General features: G+C 41.0%; 1 protein-coding gene across 9 annotated transcripts in view; it reads right to left on the reverse strand.

Annotated features, from left to right (window-relative positions):
• The window catches only part of SLC17A5 (solute carrier family 17 member 5), a 75,446-nt gene that overhangs the window by 53,473 nt on the left and 4,083 nt on the right, over nt 1-17,890 (reverse strand). For 3 of the 9 annotated variants that reach the window (XM_061427217.1, XM_061427215.1, XM_061427212.1), the window contains exons 2-6: nt 9,054-9,250; nt 5,471-5,704; nt 3,843-3,930; nt 1,064-1,150; nt 93-211 (exon numbers count right to left, since the gene is read on the reverse strand). In XM_061427217.1, the coding sequence (XP_061283201.1) occupies nt 93-211; nt 1,064-1,150; nt 3,843-3,930; nt 5,471-5,704; nt 9,054-9,250 (725 nt within the window). Of the gene's footprint in view, nt 1-92; nt 212-1,063; nt 1,151-3,842; nt 3,931-5,470; nt 5,705-9,053; nt 9,251-9,810; nt 9,832-14,735; nt 14,900-17,890 lie in introns of all 9 variants that reach the window. The other 6 variants (XM_061427213.1, XM_061427210.1, XM_061427209.1 and 3 more) reach the window with 5 other exon arrangements.

Below are 17,890 nucleotides of genomic sequence, written 5' to 3' on the forward strand. Positions count from 1 at the left end.
TGCACAACAGAAATATTCAATAAAAAGTTGGTACCTTAAACCTGAAAAAAAAAGTTTCTGAAATTATTTTTGAAATACGCCAAAGTTCATACCTGATTTTTTAATGATGAAAGAATATACTCCTTTTCATAGGGGGTGATTGTCTTGTGAGTTTCTGGTGTATCACTAACTAAGCAGATCCATAAAATAAACCAGATGATTCCAACAAGGCCTTAAAATAGAAAATAGTTAAATGAAGTCAGAATGTACCAATGCAGCAATTTACTTATGTCTTTAAAAAAATTATGTAATTATAAACTTCACCACAGTATGTCTAGCATTGTCACCACACAAATCTTTTTTTTTTGTTATGAGAACTTTTAAGATCTATTCTTTTGGCAACTTTCAAATATGCACTACAATATCACTGTGCAATACTTTACAAACCTAGTCTTATTTATTTTATAATGGTAATTTTGCACCTAAAGCGAACAACTTTTGACCACATGACTGCCTAACAGGATCTACCAGACAAAACCTTTAAAAAACAAAATGTCTACAATCTATTATTTCCACAGGTATCTGCTTTTGTTTATTTGTTTTGATTGCAGACATATTTCCTGAGTAAATGTTTAGGTGGAATCTACTTTATTAAAAACGTGTATCATCCTCCTATTGAGATTGAAGAATGAAAGGCCCTGGGGCTAAACAAACAAACAAAAAAGATGAAAACTACCAAGTGAAAGTATCCTACTTTGCTTGAGAAGAAATATTTTCAAAATTCACACTTTTATAATAAATGACATAGCAATTTTTGTAGTAAGTGTAGCATTTAAGTCCTGGATTCAACAGCACTTTCTATTGAACAAATATTCCAACATTAACAGCAAGTCACAGCTTAGCCAGATCATTTTAACCACATGAACTTGAAAAACAGGTTATCAGTAAGTGTTTCAGGGCTTTGCGGTTTAGGAAATGGTTACTTCAGTGAGTTGGCATATACATATTTTAACCAGTTATTAAACCTCTATTACATTTCAGACCTCTCACATCATAATTTAGGTTACATTTTGAATAAACTTACCGAAGAAATAGAAGACATAAGTCCAATTCATATAGTAGCAAATTACTCCAGAAAGAGGCAGAGAAACTACTGTCCCAAGTTGTGCTCCTGGAACAACAACAAAACTTTGTAAACTTTGGAGAAAAATGAATGAACAGGGGACAGGTTTACTGCTTAAGAAGATGGATAATAGATTATGAGGAAAAGAGCAATCAGCTGCCATAGGTGGGGCTTCCCTGGTGGTCTAGTGGTTAAGAATTCGCCTGCAGATGAAGGGGGTCACTGGTTTGATCTTTGGCCCTAGAAGATTCCACATGATGCAGAGCAACTAAGCCCAGGCACCACAACTACTGAGTACACAAGCGGCAAGTACTGAGGACCGTGGGCCTCTGTGCTCTGCAACAAGAGAAGCCAGCACAGGGAGAGGCCTGTGCACTGCAACTCCAAAGCAGCCCCCACTCATGGTAACCAGAGAAAGCCCACGTGCAGCAGTGAAGACCCAGTGCAGCAATAAATACATGAATTTAAAAAAATCTCATAGGAGTTGAGGTTGTCGTTGTTTAGTCACTAAGTTATATCGACTCTTTTGTGACCCCATGGACTGTAGCCCGCCATGTAGGCTTCTCTGTCCGTTGGATTTCCCAGGCAAGAATAAAGTGGGTTACCATTTCCTTCTCCAGAGGATCTTCCTGACCCAGGGATAGAACGCCATTCCTACACTGGCAGGCAGGTTCCCTACCACTGAGCCACCAGGGAAGCCAGAGGAGTTGAGTTAGTCACATGTAAATATAAATAATCCATTCTCTTAAGGGATCATTTACCAGAAAACTCATAATATGTAAAATGGATACATTAATATATAGTTACATTAGTTATGATTATATAGCTATTGCTGAATTAGAAGGCATCAATCAACGGAAGACCTATTATAATATGAGCTAGTAAATGCCACATTACTAGTAAATGTGTTAGAAAGCCACGTGTTTGGGGGAAAGGCTCAAGATGATCTCTAAACATAACGTACTGCAGCACATCTGATGGAAAATGAACAAAGCTTTCAGTAATCTAATTTGCTCTAAACACATTACACACATTTGTATCAGATAAATAAGTACGAAAACTTATTTTAACCACCAAACAGAAGCCATCTTAGTAGGTACAGTGTAAGCTAAAATAATCAGACATTGTTTCTGGTCTCAAGTTTTAGTCTTATAGAGTGAGTAAATATAAACAATTATTATATGTTAGAAAGTGCTGAGTGTCACAGAGCAACATGGAAGTTCAAAGGTAGGACAGATAACCTCTGACCACTAGAGGTCAGGAAAAGATGTTAAAAGGCAGTGGTGGGACTTTGAAAAGATGAGCAAGATCTGGTCCTGTAAGAAAGAAGGTATAGAGGCAGAGGTGAACAGGGTGAGTAAGGAATGAAAGAAGAAAAGCGGCAAGTGGGATTGGGAACTTCATCTGGGTGAAGGAAAGGAAAAGGAAGGCTAGAGAAACGGGCTGAACAGTTGTTGAATATCTGCTCCCTGCCAGGCACTATGTGCCAGGGGCTAGGCTGGCTAAAATGAAGGGATAATGACCACAAAGACTCTTGACCCCTCATCTGAGCCCAGATTTTATTTAATAGGCAAAGGAGAACCACAGATAGTGCCTCTTCTTGAACTTCTTATCAGATTTCTTACATCGATCTCCACACAGCTGTAAGAATCTTCTTAAAAAAAAAAAAAAGGAACCTTCTTAAGATGTACATGAGATCGTATCTCTCATGTAAAATATTTCCCCATTTTGGAGAAGAAAAACCCTGTGACCTGTAGGCCTTGATGTAATCTGGCTCTTGTCTATTTCTCTAAGCCCAACCCACTCCAGTACTCTTGCTAGAAAATCCGATGGACTGAGGAGCCTGGTAGGCTGCAGTCCATGGGGTCGCTAAGAGTCGGACACGACTGAGCGACTTCCCTTTCACTTTTCACTTTCATGCATTGGAGAAGGAAATGGCAACCCACTCCAGTGTTCTTGCCTGGAGAATCCCAGGGGCGGGGAGCCTGGTGGGCTGCCCTCTATGGGGTCACACAGACTGGACTGCACTGACTGAAGCTATTTAGCAGCAGCAGTGCTTCTCATTGCTTTGAAACTATGTTACTTCCTGCCTGTCAGTCCTTGTACATGTTGTTCTGATTGGCTGGAATACTCTCCTTTTTTGCTCTTTGCATGACTGGTTCATCTCATTCTTCAGATTTTAGCTTAAAAGCCACTGCAAGAGAGGTCTTTCTCAACCACTGTATTTAAAAGTGGTCAGGTCAAAAAGTTTTCATTCAGTATGTGAGCTGGAGGAATTATAATTCACATATAAAGCTCATGCTATCTTACCTATAGATCAAAATGATAGAAAATAATGCATAGGGGGAAAAAAAGGTGTCTGAAGGGAGGGATTGAAAGTCATGACATGTTTATGAGATGATCAAACCAGAAATCACAATTTAAGGACACAAATATTCAATTTTCCAGCTTTTGGGGGATTTTGTTCTGTTAAAGCATTCTCTATACCAACATCTGAAAAGGCAACATGGTTTGAAATAAAGGATGGCAGATGGAGAAAAGGACAACAGTCAATTATGCCACATTGCTATATGCTAGTGAGCCAAGGAAAACCATTAATAACAAAGTTGTATCCTCAAAACTTTATTTTTCCCCAAAGGAAACACTTGACATTGCATGACTCTGGTGTATACCTTTCCCCCAAGGTTGATGTGTAGATAACAAACTGTAGCAACGATCTTTATAAAGATGGTTATCTCACCTGCATATGAAATACTCAGAAGCTTGCTTCTTTCAAGAGGGGGAGCCCATGAAGACCACATGGCATGCATGGCTGGAAATGTGACACCCTGAGAAGGGAAAAAGGCATTTCTGATGAAATACAAAGTCATTTTGTTAATGTCTTAAATTCAGTTGAGTATCTTGTTGCAAGAAAAATTTCTGGATAAGACTCCAACCAGAATTAGGTTTCATGGAGTGACATGCCTTTACAGTGTTGAGTGAAAATACCTCGTAGTGAAGTACTTTAAAAATCTGAACAAAGATTTGTGGATTCTGTCAACTGGTTTGAGGACTGCAAGGTAAGGGTTATAAAAAATATAAAAGAATGTATTGAGTGATGATATAAAGGGATTCCTCTCAATGTTAACTTTACTCATCTACTTTAAGGCCTGAATGAAATGGAAATGTAACCAATACATAACTTAAACATACTGATCTAATACAGTGGGATACTAGAAGAAAATTCAAATTCACCCTTATCAACAGGAAAAATGGTCCTACCAAAAAACAATTAGAGTGTTTATGGTATTTTTTTTTTAAGTTTTCTGGTCATAATCAGCCTAGTAAATGCTAATTAGTGGAGGGGCAAGATAGGAGGAGGGGATTAAGAGGTATTAATACAAACCACTGGGTATAACATAAATAAGCTGTCAGGAAATTACGTATCACAGGGAATATAATATTTTATAAACATTACAAATGGAGTATCATCCATAAAAATTTTGAATCACTATGTTGTACATCTGAGATTTACATAATATTGTACATCTGTTACACTTTGACTTAAAAAAATACCAGTTACAGATAATGGAGAAGTAACAGAACAGTGAAAGCAGGGAGGTCCATGGAGACTTGGGAGAGGAGGAGATGCTACCGGGAACAGGAAGGAATACATTCTGGTAGATTCAAAGTGGTGGATTCACTGCTGTCCTTGACCATTCACTAGCTGTTGTAGCCTCAGAAAGATCAGTTAACCTTTTAGAACTTCCATGTCTTTATCTGTAAAACATGTATTTTACTCAGGTAAGGAGAAGAAGAACCTGGTATTAGGGGGCTAGTTTTATTTTATAATCAAGAAGAGCTTATTTGGTACACCTCTATTTGATAAGGATCGTTCAGATGAGTGACCAAAGCTTAAATTTAAATAGCACTTGGCAATTTCCAAAGTTGTCTAGCCATTATTATATGACTGGATTTTACTACTCCAGTCAGTGTTTTTCCTACACAGATACAAAGGGATTCCTCTCAATGTTAACTTTACTCATCTACTTTATTTAAGGCCTGAATGAGACTAACACTTTTGCACTTCCTTATCTCCTCAGTAGGAGGGAACAGGGGGAGCTATGAAGTGTCCCCTAGAAAATGTTTTCTCTGATCTTTGAGTAAAGCTTTTAATTTTGGAGTGCTTCCACTGGAGAGCTCATCGACCACAAACAAAAATCTACTCATGTTATTTTATGGTTTAATCAGTTTTTAGTTAAAAAATAAATCCCTATTATCTTCCAGTGTCATTTTTTGGGGCTCATGTTCATACCAAAGAATGATATCTTTAAGAAGATAAGAAAGTGAGAAGGGGTAAGAAGAAAAATAAAAGAGAAAAAAGCATACCTCTCCTAGCCCTTCTAGTGCCCTGAGTGCAACGAGGGCTCCGAATCCGAAATCTGCAGCGAGGGGAGTGAACAGGGTGAAGACAGCAGTACCAAGGATTCCGAATCCTAGCAGCAGCTTCCCCCCACTTCTGCTGGCAACATAGCCTCCAGGAATTTGTGTGATGATGTAGCCATAAAAAAAAGACCCGAGAATCCACCCTTGAGTTTCTGCATCCCACTGGTACTTTTTACCCTATAAAGAATAGGAAAAAAAAAAAAGTCTTTTATGGCTAAGTAACATTCCATTGTGTTTACATACCACAGCTTTATCCATTCATCTGTCAATGCACCTGGATGTTTCCTCCACGTCTGGCTGTTGTAAACAGTGCTACGATGGACACTGGGTGCATATGTCTTTTAGAATTGTGGTTTTCTCAGGGTATATGCCCAGTAGTGGGATTACTGGGTCATATGGTAGTTTTAGTCCTCTTTTTTTCTTTTAAGGAATACTCCACACTCTTCTCCATAATGGCTGCATCAGTTTACATTCCCACTAACATTGCCTGAGGTTTCTACCTAGAGCCTGTTATAGAGTGTGAAGTAAGTCAGAAAGAGAAAAACAAGTATTGTATATTAACATATATATTTGGAATCTAGAAAATGGTACTGATGAAATTAGTGGATGGATTTCTGGACACAGCAGGGGAAAGTGAGGGTGGGAATGAATGGAGAAGGTAGCACTGACATATATACACACTCGTGTAAAATAAACAGTTAGTGGGAAGTCACTACAGAACACAGGGAGCCCACCCTGGCGCTCTGTGATGACCTAGAGCGGGTGGGATGGGGGCAGGTGAGGGAGGCTACGGATATATATATAATTATGACTGATTTCCATTGTTGTACAGCAGAAACCAACAGAACATTGTAAAGAAAATTTCCACCAAATAAAAAATTAAAAAAAACTCAGCCTTTTAACATCTTGATAAAATGGCTCCTTTTACTGGCATGTGGGTACATATAAATGCAATTTTGAACCACTGTTCTTTTTTTCCCTGTTTATTTGTTTTTTGGCAGTGAGGCCTGTGAGATCTTAGTTCCCCGACCAGGGACTGAACCCAGGCCATACTAGTGAAAGCACCAAGTCTTAACCATTGGACTACCAGGAAACTCCCCAGAACCACTGATGGAGGCTGAAGAACATGCAGACTTCCTCTTGGGTGGGTGAGTCAATGTGATACAGACATGCAGTTTCTAGGAGTGAATGGAAAATCATTCAAAGTCATAATGTGCAGGCATGCTTGCTATTTTATAAAACTAGACTATGGGATGAATTGTAGATGTTTTGTGACAAAGACGGCTCAAAAAAGGCAGAGGGCTGATCCAGAAAGTTACTGATCAGAATACTTCAGAGGCTAAGCCAGGCTTTTGAGCTAGGACTGGGTTCAAGGCCAGCTCTATTACTTACTGGATTTGTAACCTGGGAAGATTAAATGGAAAAGGCACATAAAATAAGGCCTGACACATACTAAGTAATCACTTAATGTTAGCTACTAGTATGCAAAAATATAATGTCTCCTCATTTCAGAGCAAGCACTTAAATAAGGATATAGAGCAGTACAATAGAGCAAGAATTTAAACCAAGCCAGAAGCTTCATGTGAGTAGGAAATGCCTTTTAACTAGTAGCAACACACAGTAAGGTGAATATGAAGATTTTAAAATTTTATTAACTTATATTTTTGGTTGTGCTGGGTCTTTGTTGCTATGCATGGGCTTTCTCTAGTTGCATCGAGTAGGGGCTACTCTCTAGCTGAGGTGCATGGGCTTCTCATTACAGTGACTTCTCTTATTGCAGAGCACAGGCTCAGGAGTTGTGGCCCACGGGCTTATTTGCTCCATGGCATGTAGACTCTTCCAGGACAAAGGACCGAACCTGTGTCCTGAATTGGCAGGCAGATTCCTATCCACTGCACCACCAGGGAAGTCTGAATATGAAGATTTGACAGCTGGGTATCTGAATCTTTAGTACACGTAGCCATGTAACCTAACCCATGTGTTAAGAACCATTCAGGATTTCTTTTTATTGTGCATATAAGGCAGATAGGTGGCTTAGATGCTAAAGAATCTGCCTGCAATGCAGGAGACCTTGGTTTGATCTCTGGGTCGGGAAGATCCCCTGGAGAAAGGAATGGCTACCCACCATCATATTCTGGCCTGGAGAATTCCATAGACAGAGGAGCCTGGTGGGCTAGAGTCCATGGGATTGCAAAGAGTCGGACACGATTAGTGACTAAAACTTTTCAAGTAGTTGAATTATCAGAAGAATTTGCGGAAGGAAGAAATACAAAGCAAACCCACAATTATCTTTGTTTACAGTACCATTCTGTAGCTTCTCTGAAATTCTAGGGCTTCATGAAGTATCTAGCAGTTACAGGTTGAGTCAGGGAAAGTGGGTGATATGTACCCTTAACATGTATTCAGTAGCATTATCAAAGTCCAACGTAAAGATTTTTGATGTCATTATTTTTGTACATGTGCTTGTTTGGGGGCAGAAACCCTCTTCCCTGTTTGAGAAGAGGGAAGTCTTCTCATCTGTAAATGGCAGAGAAGACTCACCTAACATGGGATCTGGCTCCTTGATGAGCACTGAAGATGGATAAAAATATGCTTATAAAAGGACACCAGCCTGTCCCCTCTGTATTGTCTCCATGCAAAATAAAACGTTTAATATGTGTAAAACTCAATTCTGAACAAATGATGAACAAGCACTCATCAATACCACTAGAATACGAGGGGGGCAAAATGATGTAAGTAGCTTAGGTGAGACAAATTATAGATATTTGAAAATAAATGGATGAATTCTTATTTTTCACCCTTGTAGTTGAGATTGTTTAAATTCTCCTAACAGAGGGCTTCCCTGGTGGACCAGTGGTAAAGAAACAGCCAGACAATGCAGGAGACACACGCTCGATCCCTGACCTATGAAGAAGATTCCCCCATAACGTGGAACCAACCAAGCCCAAGCACCACAACTATTGAGCCTGTACTCCAGAGTCTGGGGAACTGCAACTACTGAGCCCACGTGCCACAGCTACTGAAGCCCGTGCTCCGCAACAAGAGAAGCCACCGCAATGAGAAGCCTGCTCACCGCAACTAGAGAGGAGCCCCCACTTGCTGCAAGGAGAGAAAAGCCCACGCGGCAACAAAGACCCAGTGTAGCCAAAAATAAATAAATAAGATTTAAAAAGTTCTCCTGCAACAGGAACCTTTTAAAGAGTACAGCTATTAAATATTGTTCCCATAAAAACTATTTAGCAACATCTAAAACAATCTAATTTCCCAGTATGCCAGACAGGTTTTTCTAAATTCTCTTCAAGGATGGCATGTTTATGGAGGGAACTCAAAAGTTACTTTTCAAACAGATCAGGGTGCAGCAGCAGCAGCTAACCAGTCACTGGGAAAACACAAAAGAAAATGGTTCAGGGTTTACATGAAGAAAGAGTTTGTGTTTCTGTAGGACGAACAAATTCAATGTTTTTCAATATGTTTACCTGGAAGTGTTTTACGATTAAGATCGTCTGCTTGAAAACACAGCACTCACCGTTTGGTTGCGAAGAACTTTTATGGGAGCCGAATGCTCTGCACACTCGTAGGACGTTCTGTTATCTTTGGCAGTTGTGTTTGAGTCCACCATGTCCACTAGGGCAACACTCAGATTCACCCGTAATGAGTAGAGAACGAAGAAACCAAAAAAGGACAAAAATGCTAGGTTGTAACGAGCAGAGCAGCACACTGGAGCTGAAATAAAGACTTGGGGTAAAACTTCCATGAAAAGAATAACTTAGATCATATTGTCTAAATCATTAAAAAGGTCACTTCTTAGATGTACACAAGTTAGTAAATTATGAATATTTTTCTGAGAATATTATCAGATGAAGTATACCTAAAAGCATGTATCAAGGAGAATTTGTTCTGGTATCTGTACCTTTGATAAACATTTAACATATGAGAGCCTGAACTATAAGATGGTTTCTTAAAATATGGAGGCAACAGTTTTATTAACTTTGCTCAGAAAAATCTGCATTCTGGAGTCAAAACTGAAGCCCCAATCCCTGTCAGCTGACAAGATACGAGAAACACAGGTAAAGGGGTTTAATGGCATTGCTGTTGCTGAAAATCGATCTCAAACATGGCCAATAAGTCCTTGAGTATTCAGCATACCGTGTACATTACTAACTATGGGTTAGTAGTCATCTCTCATCATAAACACATCTCAGCATAAAAACTTTCTGCTAAGGCCAGGGCATGAACCCCCTTCCCTTCTCTCTGCCCCCCACACACCACAATCAATTTCTTACCTTGAAAACCATCCTCAGAGGCTGGGTTTGAATCAGAAGCCATGATTAATATTTAAGCCTTTCCTGAAATATATGTATTTAAGAATCCAGAAGCAAACTTGCAGAATCTATGACAGTTGCAGCCCCTGTGACAGTTGCTCAGTTGGTCTTGCTTAAAGGGCCCGCGGTGAAAAGCACAGTAAGAGAATGTACCACACACACACACATGCACACACAAAAGGAAAGGGAGTGGGTGGCAGAAACCTGTTAAAGGAAGATCATATGACAGGAGGAGTTTGACCTATTTTTTTCCCTCTAATTATAGGTGTATGCACCTACTGTCTCTGGTTTTCTTCTTTTATTGAGTGGCAGAACTGGAGGGGAGATAAGAATTCAGGAAGCTGAATTAAGGGTGACTGACCCCAAGTGACAATGACATAGTGGTGAATCCAGGGTTTTACACCATAAGTTCGGCCAACACTGAGTGTTTTTAAAGATATGAAAATCTATTTCAATTGCTAACGACAAGTTAAATACATACATACATTTATATATACATAAAAGCATATATGTGTGCTTTTATTTGGCAGTGATATATTAGCATTGTATGCACACATACAAATACAGTACACACAGACATATGCCTGTTGTTCCCTACTCAGGAATCCTGGTATTTTCATTGACCTAGCTTTGCACAAGGATATATTTGTCAGAGTACAATTGTCTTCATACAGATTCAGATTAAAGCCTTAATGAAGACAGCACAACTGCATTTAGGTGTATGTTAACATACTGTAATCCAACTCACTCCTCTGTAAGCACTCATACACTTAACACCTGCTATTAATTTTAGCTTTGTGAAAGACTGACATCTTTTAACAGAAAATTTTTCATTTGGCATTCTTGATTTCTTTCTCAAGAGTAGAGCTGGTGTTCGAACTGTGGCACCGCCTGCCACAGTTCAATCCAGACCTGTGGAAACTATATTTATAAAGTTTTATTCACACTGCCTCTGTCACCTGAATCTAGATACTCTTGCTCTCCACCCCAAGCAAATTGGTAGCTGTTTAGTTAAGGACAGTTTGCAAACTACAAGGCATGTTTTATTTATTTATTTATTTTTTAAATTAAGCCTTTTATTTTGTATTAGGGTATAGCCCAATTAACAATGTTGTTAAAAGTTTCAGGTGGACAGCAAAGGGATTCTACCATACATATACATGTATCCATTCTCCCCCAAACTCCCCTGCCATCCAAGCTGCCACATGACATTGAGCAGAGTTCCCTGTGCTATATATTAGGTCCTTGTTGGTTATCCATTTTAAATATAGCAGTGTGTACATGTCCATCCCAAACTCCCTGACTATCCCTTCCCCCATCCTTGGTGCCAAAAGTTTGGGAAGTGGAGAAAAAGCGAGTAAAACGATTTCAAATTACCCATGCAATTACTTGAAAATCTGATCTAGTGGTTACGGATCAGGCAATTTTAACTTCGGGAGGCACATTCAATAATCAGAAAAGAAAACGCCAACACAGAAGCCACAAAGTATTTGACTATGAGGTTTTAAGAAATATTACAAAAAATCGTTCTTAGTTTTAAAAAATGGCTGTTGACTAGAAATCAGTTGGAAAGATTTTATTTCAAGAAAGTATGACAAGAATAAAGGAATGTATGGTGGCAGAGCAAAATGTACCTGTGAATGTGGCCAGTGGTTGAAACTGGCCCAAGAAAAGTGCGCTTGCATGACAATGAGGGAGTACATTCACTGGGCACCCGCCACACAGAAATCAAATTCAAAGTAAAACCATGCTTGCATAACGAGCGGAGCACCCACCAAAACAAACAGCAGCTTCTAAAACATGGTTTCAACTTAGGAATGTGAAGTAGGTGTAGTTGAAAGAACACAGGCTGATTTAGATCAAAGCAGACCTGCTGATTGGAGAAGGCAATGGCACCCCACTCCAGTACTCTTGCCTGGAAAATCCCATGGATGGAGGAGCCTGGTAAGCTGCAGTCCATGGGGTCGCTGAGGGTCGGACACGACTGAGCGACTTTACTTCCACTTTTCACTTTCATGCATTGGAGAAGGAAATGGCATCCCACTCATGTTTTTGCCTGGAGAATCCCAGGGATGGGGGAGCCTGGTGGGCTGCTGTCTATGGGGTCGCACAGAGTCGGACATGACTGAAGTGACTTAGCAGCCGCAGACCTGCTGATGGAATCTCAGCTCTGATTTTCACTGGCAGTGTGTCTTGGGGGAAGGCCGCTAAGAGTTTCCAATAAGAGGTTTCTCAGCTGCCAAATGAGGTGACCGCCATCCACCTCACTGGGTTGTGTGTAGATTAGATGAAGTACCGAAGGGCAGGCAGTAAAAGAGAATCCTTTCCCATTTACCCTGGAGAAAGTCATACCGATGAGATACAGTGCTACAATACACATAAGTGTGTAACACGGGACAAAAGAGGGATGCAAACATGCTGTGTGTGGGGTAGGGGATGGTCAAGGAAGGCCTCTGGGAGAAAGAACACCCAACACTGAATCTTCATCCATAAGCAGGAAGCCATGGGCAGGCTAGAGGAGGGAGAGTAATACAAACAAAGGCAGGGCAAGCACAGTGTGGAAACAAGAAGAGTGAGCACAAAAGGGGCAGGAAGCCATCTGGCCCTGGGCTTTTGTTTGTTGAAAGGTTTCTGATCACAGTTAGATGTCCACTGATAGATGAATGAATACAGAAGATGTGGTCCATATATACAATGGAATATTAGTCATAAAAGGGAATGAATTTGAGTCAGTTGTAGGGAGGTGGCTGAACCTAGAACCCGTTATACAGAGTGAAGTAAGTCTTGGGCTCCAAAATCACTGCAGATGGTGACTACAGCCATGCAATTAGAAGACGCTTGATCCTTGGAAGGAAAGCTATGACAATCCTAGACAGCGTATTAAAAAGCAGAGGTGTCACTTTGCCAACAAAGGTCCGTACAGTCAAAGCTATGGTTTTTTCCAGTAGTCATGTACAGATAGGAGAGCTGGACCATAAAAAAGGCTGAGCGCCAAAGAACGGATTCTTTTGAATTGTGGTGCTAGAGAAGACTCTTTTAAAAACACTTACTTATTTTTAATTGGAGAACAATTGCTTTATAATATTGTGTTGGTTTCTGCTATATATCAACATGAATCTACCATAGGCATCCATATGTCCCCTTCCTCTTGAACCTGCCTTCCACCTCCCACCCTATACCACCCCTCTAGATTGCTGAGAGTTCCATGGACTGCACGGATATAAAACCAGTCAACCCTAAAGGAAATCAACCCTGAATATTCATTGGAAGGGCTGAAGCATCAGTTAGATAGCAAGGGTTGGATCGCAAAGGTTAGGAAGGGTTAGAGAGCATCACTGACTCAGCAGACATGAATTTGAACAAACTGGGAGATGGTGAAGGATGGAGGAGCCTGGTGTGCTGTAGTGCATGGAGTCACGAAGAGTCACACATGACTCAGCGACTGAACAACAAGGTCAGAGAGAGGAAAAAACTATATCATATTTTAACTCATATATATGGAATCCAGAAAAATAGTACTGATGACCCTATTAACAAGGAAGAAATGGAGATACTGATGTAGAGAATGAACTTGTGGACACAATAGGAAAGGAAAGGGCAGGATGAATAGGACGACTTGAGAAAGTAGCATTGACAGATATACACTACCATGTGGAAAACAGATAGCTAGTGGGAAACTGCTATATAATAGAGGAAGCCCAGCATGGCATCCTGTAATGACCCCGAGAAGTGGGATGGGAAGGGGGAGGGAGGCTAAAGAGGGAGAGGGGTGTGTGTATATATATATATATATATATATATATATATATATATATGACTGATTCGCGTTGTCGTAAAGGCAGAAACCAATACAACATTGTAAAACAATCATCCTCCAATTAAAAAAAATAAAATTAAAAATAAATTAATTTTAAAAAAAGGAGCAGGAAACAGCAGATGACCTGATGGGGCTGGACTATGATGCTGCAGTAACTGAGTGGAACACTGGTTTCTTAATTTAATAACAAAAACAACAGGCAATAATTATTGAGCTCAATGTGCTCAGTATCAGTCTAAGTGTTTTAGATAATGGTTTTAAGGGTTAACTGGGGTGGCACATATAAAATATTTAGAATACACATAATATGCTTCAATTACTGTGAACTGTTGTTATTATAATGCTTTCTCTGGATATTAGGAATTGAGGAAATTAGGGCTTCCCAGGTGGCTCAGTGGGTAAAGAATCAGCCTGAAGTGCAGGAGACATAGGAGATGTGGGTTCAATCCCTGGGTCAGGAAGATTCCCTGGAAGAGGGCATAGCAACCCACTCCAGTATTCTTGACTAGAGAATCCCATGGACAGAGGAGCCTGGAGAGCTACAGTCCATAGGGTGGCAAAGAATTGGACATGACTGAAGCAACTGAGCATGCATGTATGTTAGGGATCCAGGTTATTTCTCATTTCTGAGAAATTAAGAGTTGAAAAAAGAAGCTATTGAAGAGAGTGGGGGTGTGAAGTTCCCAGTGAAACAGATAGAATTGCTGAGTGAGTGAACATCCACCCAAAACTGGGGCAAGCAATCTGCCCTTGTGTTTCACCTTGAAGCACAACTTGCCTGTAAGCAGATAGCTCACACTGAGATGGATGCAGTGACAAAGCAAGAGGGCAAAGGAGTTTAGAGTACAAGCAAGAAAATGAAGTGCTGGAGTGCGAGTCTGACTCAAGAAGCAAGTAAAATGGAGAGGGCTAATGCTCAGTGAAAGCAGGAGCTTTTCAGCTGTGTTGTTCACTGCTGCCCACCTTCAATGCCTAGAGCAGTGTCTGCAAGAGTTGGTATACAAATATTTAGAGGGCTTAAAAGTAGAGAGTGTGGCTTCCCCAGTGGCTCGGCTGGTAAAGAACTCACCTGCCAATTCAGGAGACGCAGGAGACGCAGGTTTGATCCCTGGGTTGGGAAGATCCCCTGGAGGAGGAAATGGTAACTCACTCCAGTATTCTTGCCTGGAAAATTCCATGAACAGAAGAGCCTGGCGGGCTACAGTCCATGGGGTCACAAAGAGTCGGGCATGACTGAGCGAACATGAAAAAGTCGAGAGGTGTATCTTTTAAAAAATTATTGATTTACTTATTTTTGGCTGTGCTGGGTCTTTTACTGCCGCACGTAGGCTTTCTCTAGCTGTGGGGAGTGGGGGCTACCCTTCATGTGGTGCATCGGCTTCTCACTGAGGTAGCTCCTTTTGTTGGGGAGCACGGGCTCTAGAGAACAGGCTCAGGAGTTGTGCTGCACTGGCTTAGTTGCCCCGAGGCATGTGGAATCTTCCTGGGGCAGGAATCTAACCCATGTCCCCTGCCTTGGCGGGCAGAGTCTTAGTGGTCTACAAGGGAAGTCCCAAGGGGTGTTTCTGGATGGAAGTTCACGGTTCTACCTATGAAGTTGGTATCTATCTTGACAACAGATAAAACAGACACACCTTCTCTCTACTTCTGGATCCTTGTGAAATCTTCCATAAAAATAAATGAAGAGTCAGTGGGTGGAAAGTTCAGATGGAATGAGAGAGAGGTCAAAGTGGAGCAGTTACAGAGGCAGGAAGGGAGGAATTCTAGTTGTGGTTAAGGCAGTTATGGGAGCTGACGAAGTCCAAGGGGTGACTGAGGGGGGAAGGAAGTCATCAGACACGTTTGAGTCTGAGAACTTGAGGCGACGTGTGTGAGAAGTCACTTGAGATAACAGTGGAGAATTAGAACGGAGAAGATGGACGTGTGTCGGGTGGTAAAGCCTGTGATCAATGAAGCAAAGGGCTGGGCAGTGGGCAGAGGAGGAGACCATGTAGGGGAAAGTGGTCTAGCCGAATGGCCCTGAGAGTGGAGGGGTGATTGTCTGGGAGCATCAGTGCGGAGTATGAAGGAAGTGACCCCACCAATTGCTGTAAGATAACAGCAGTAAGGAGTGGGAGTGGAGCGCCCAGAAGGCCAGGCTTCTGTTGGAGAAAGGAGGTGCCTGAGGTGAGTGCAGGCTGGTGAAAACCTGAGAATACCAGGCCTCCATTCACAGTGGGAGGGTTTGACACTGGGGATGAGCAGGCCTGGCTGAGGAGCAGGGACATACTGAGCGGTGGTGAGGGGCTGAGACTGAGGTGGAAAATTCATGGTCAAGGGCACTGACCTATGCAAAGATGATGACTTTTTCTAGAGGAGGGGGCTTGGATGGGTGAGCCCCTTGGCCAGGAAACTGCATTAAAAAAGAGTTCTTATCTAAATGGCTAAAATAAGTTTTGCTTTTAAAAAAGGTAAATATTTAACTAATCTTAGCCTGTCTTGGGCTTCCCTGGTGGTTCAGATGGTAAAGAATCTGCCTGTGATGCAGAAGAACCAGGTTCAATCTCTGGGTCAGGAAGATCCCCTGGAAAAGGGAATGGCAACCCACTCCAGTATTCTTGCCTGGAGAATTCCATGGACAGAGAAGCCTGGCAAGTCCATGGGTTGGACTTGCCAAGACAGTTGGACATGACTGAGCCACACACACACACACACACACACACACACACACCACGCCTGTCTTATGGGTAACCCACTCCTGATAAATCCTTATTCATTTCTAGTTCCCAAATTAATATCCATTTACATGAAAACAAACTCCATTAAAATGGACTCAGTTAATTTTTTTCCTGTTAGGCATTGACTATATTAATTTGTAGAATATATGCAACAATATTAAATGTATTTGCATGGAGAATTTCATGGACAGAGGAGCCTGGCGGGCTGCAGCCCATAGGGTCGCAAAGAGTTGGACATGACTGAGTGACCAACACACAACATTAAATGTAGGCCTTGTTTAAATCTATACTCTGAAAGAGAAAAATAAAAAACTGCTAAAATGGACTCAGTTACTTTAATATGTTAACACTGATTATCATAACATGACCCAAGACCACTTCCCTTCATCCTGTAATATGGTTGCTAACTATGAGCACTCCATACCTTATATTTAAGACTGTAATTACATACAAGTTCTATTTATGTGTACTATACAAAGCTTCAGAGAAGGCAATGGCACCCCACTCCAGTACTCTTGCCTGGAAAATCCCATGGACAGAGGGGCCTGGTGGGCTGCAGTCCATGGGGTCGCTAAGAGTCAGATATGACTGAGCGACTTCACTTTCACTTTTCACTTTCATGCATTGGAGAAGGAAATGGCAACCCACTCCAGTGTTCTTGCCTAGAGAATCCCAGGGACGGGGAGCCTGGTGGGCTGCCGTCTATGGGGTCACACAGAGTCGGACACGACTGAAGCGACTTAGCAGTAGTTTAGCATACAAAGCTTATATAACTGAACCTTGAATGTAACCATCTGCCTCTTGTCCCAAAAGAATAGTAGAGGCAAAAAACAAAACAACAAAAAAATGAAATAAAGCAGAGGATGTGCCATTATAAGCTAGAAAATCAAGTTCCAATAGAGTGTGACATGAAGAATGGGGCTCTTTTTTTTTTTGGTGCCAGCTGCTCTGAGGAATGCAAAATCCAAACAATTTTAATTGATGATAATAATAGTAATTAACATTTATTGTATGCTAAACTCTATTCCAAGTACTTTCTATTAGCTTATTTAATCCTCACAATAGCCCTATGGGTTAGGTATATTATTTTTCTCTGATTTACAGGCACAGAGAGGTTAGGTTAGGTAGTGAAACTAGCATTGGCAATTAGGCACCCTGCCTCCAGATCCATGTTCTGCTTTTAAACACAAAGAAATGTCTAAGGAGATCTAAAACTGACTTTTCCTAACATGAATGAATATATTTTTGGTGCAAACAGTATTCTGAAAGTCCATTTAATCAAATACAAGACACATTTCATTCATACAAAAATAAACCTTCAACTGGTGAGAAGTGTGAGGAATGGAAATTTTATGTGTGTGCCTAATTCCCTTCCTCCCTCCTATCTAAATTAAGCAGAAAAATCTATACATTCCTGTGGTTTATCAGCATCGAGCCTTCCTTCCCCCCATCACTTAAAAACATTTTGGGGAATATATTAACAGTTGATCTGTTTTACAATACTATA

The sequence above is a fragment of the Bos javanicus genome, chromosome 9 (genome assembly GCF_032452875.1).
Source record: "Bos javanicus breed banteng chromosome 9, ARS-OSU_banteng_1.0, whole genome shotgun sequence".
NCBI classification, from domain to species: domain Eukaryota; kingdom Metazoa; phylum Chordata; class Mammalia; order Artiodactyla; family Bovidae; genus Bos; species Bos javanicus.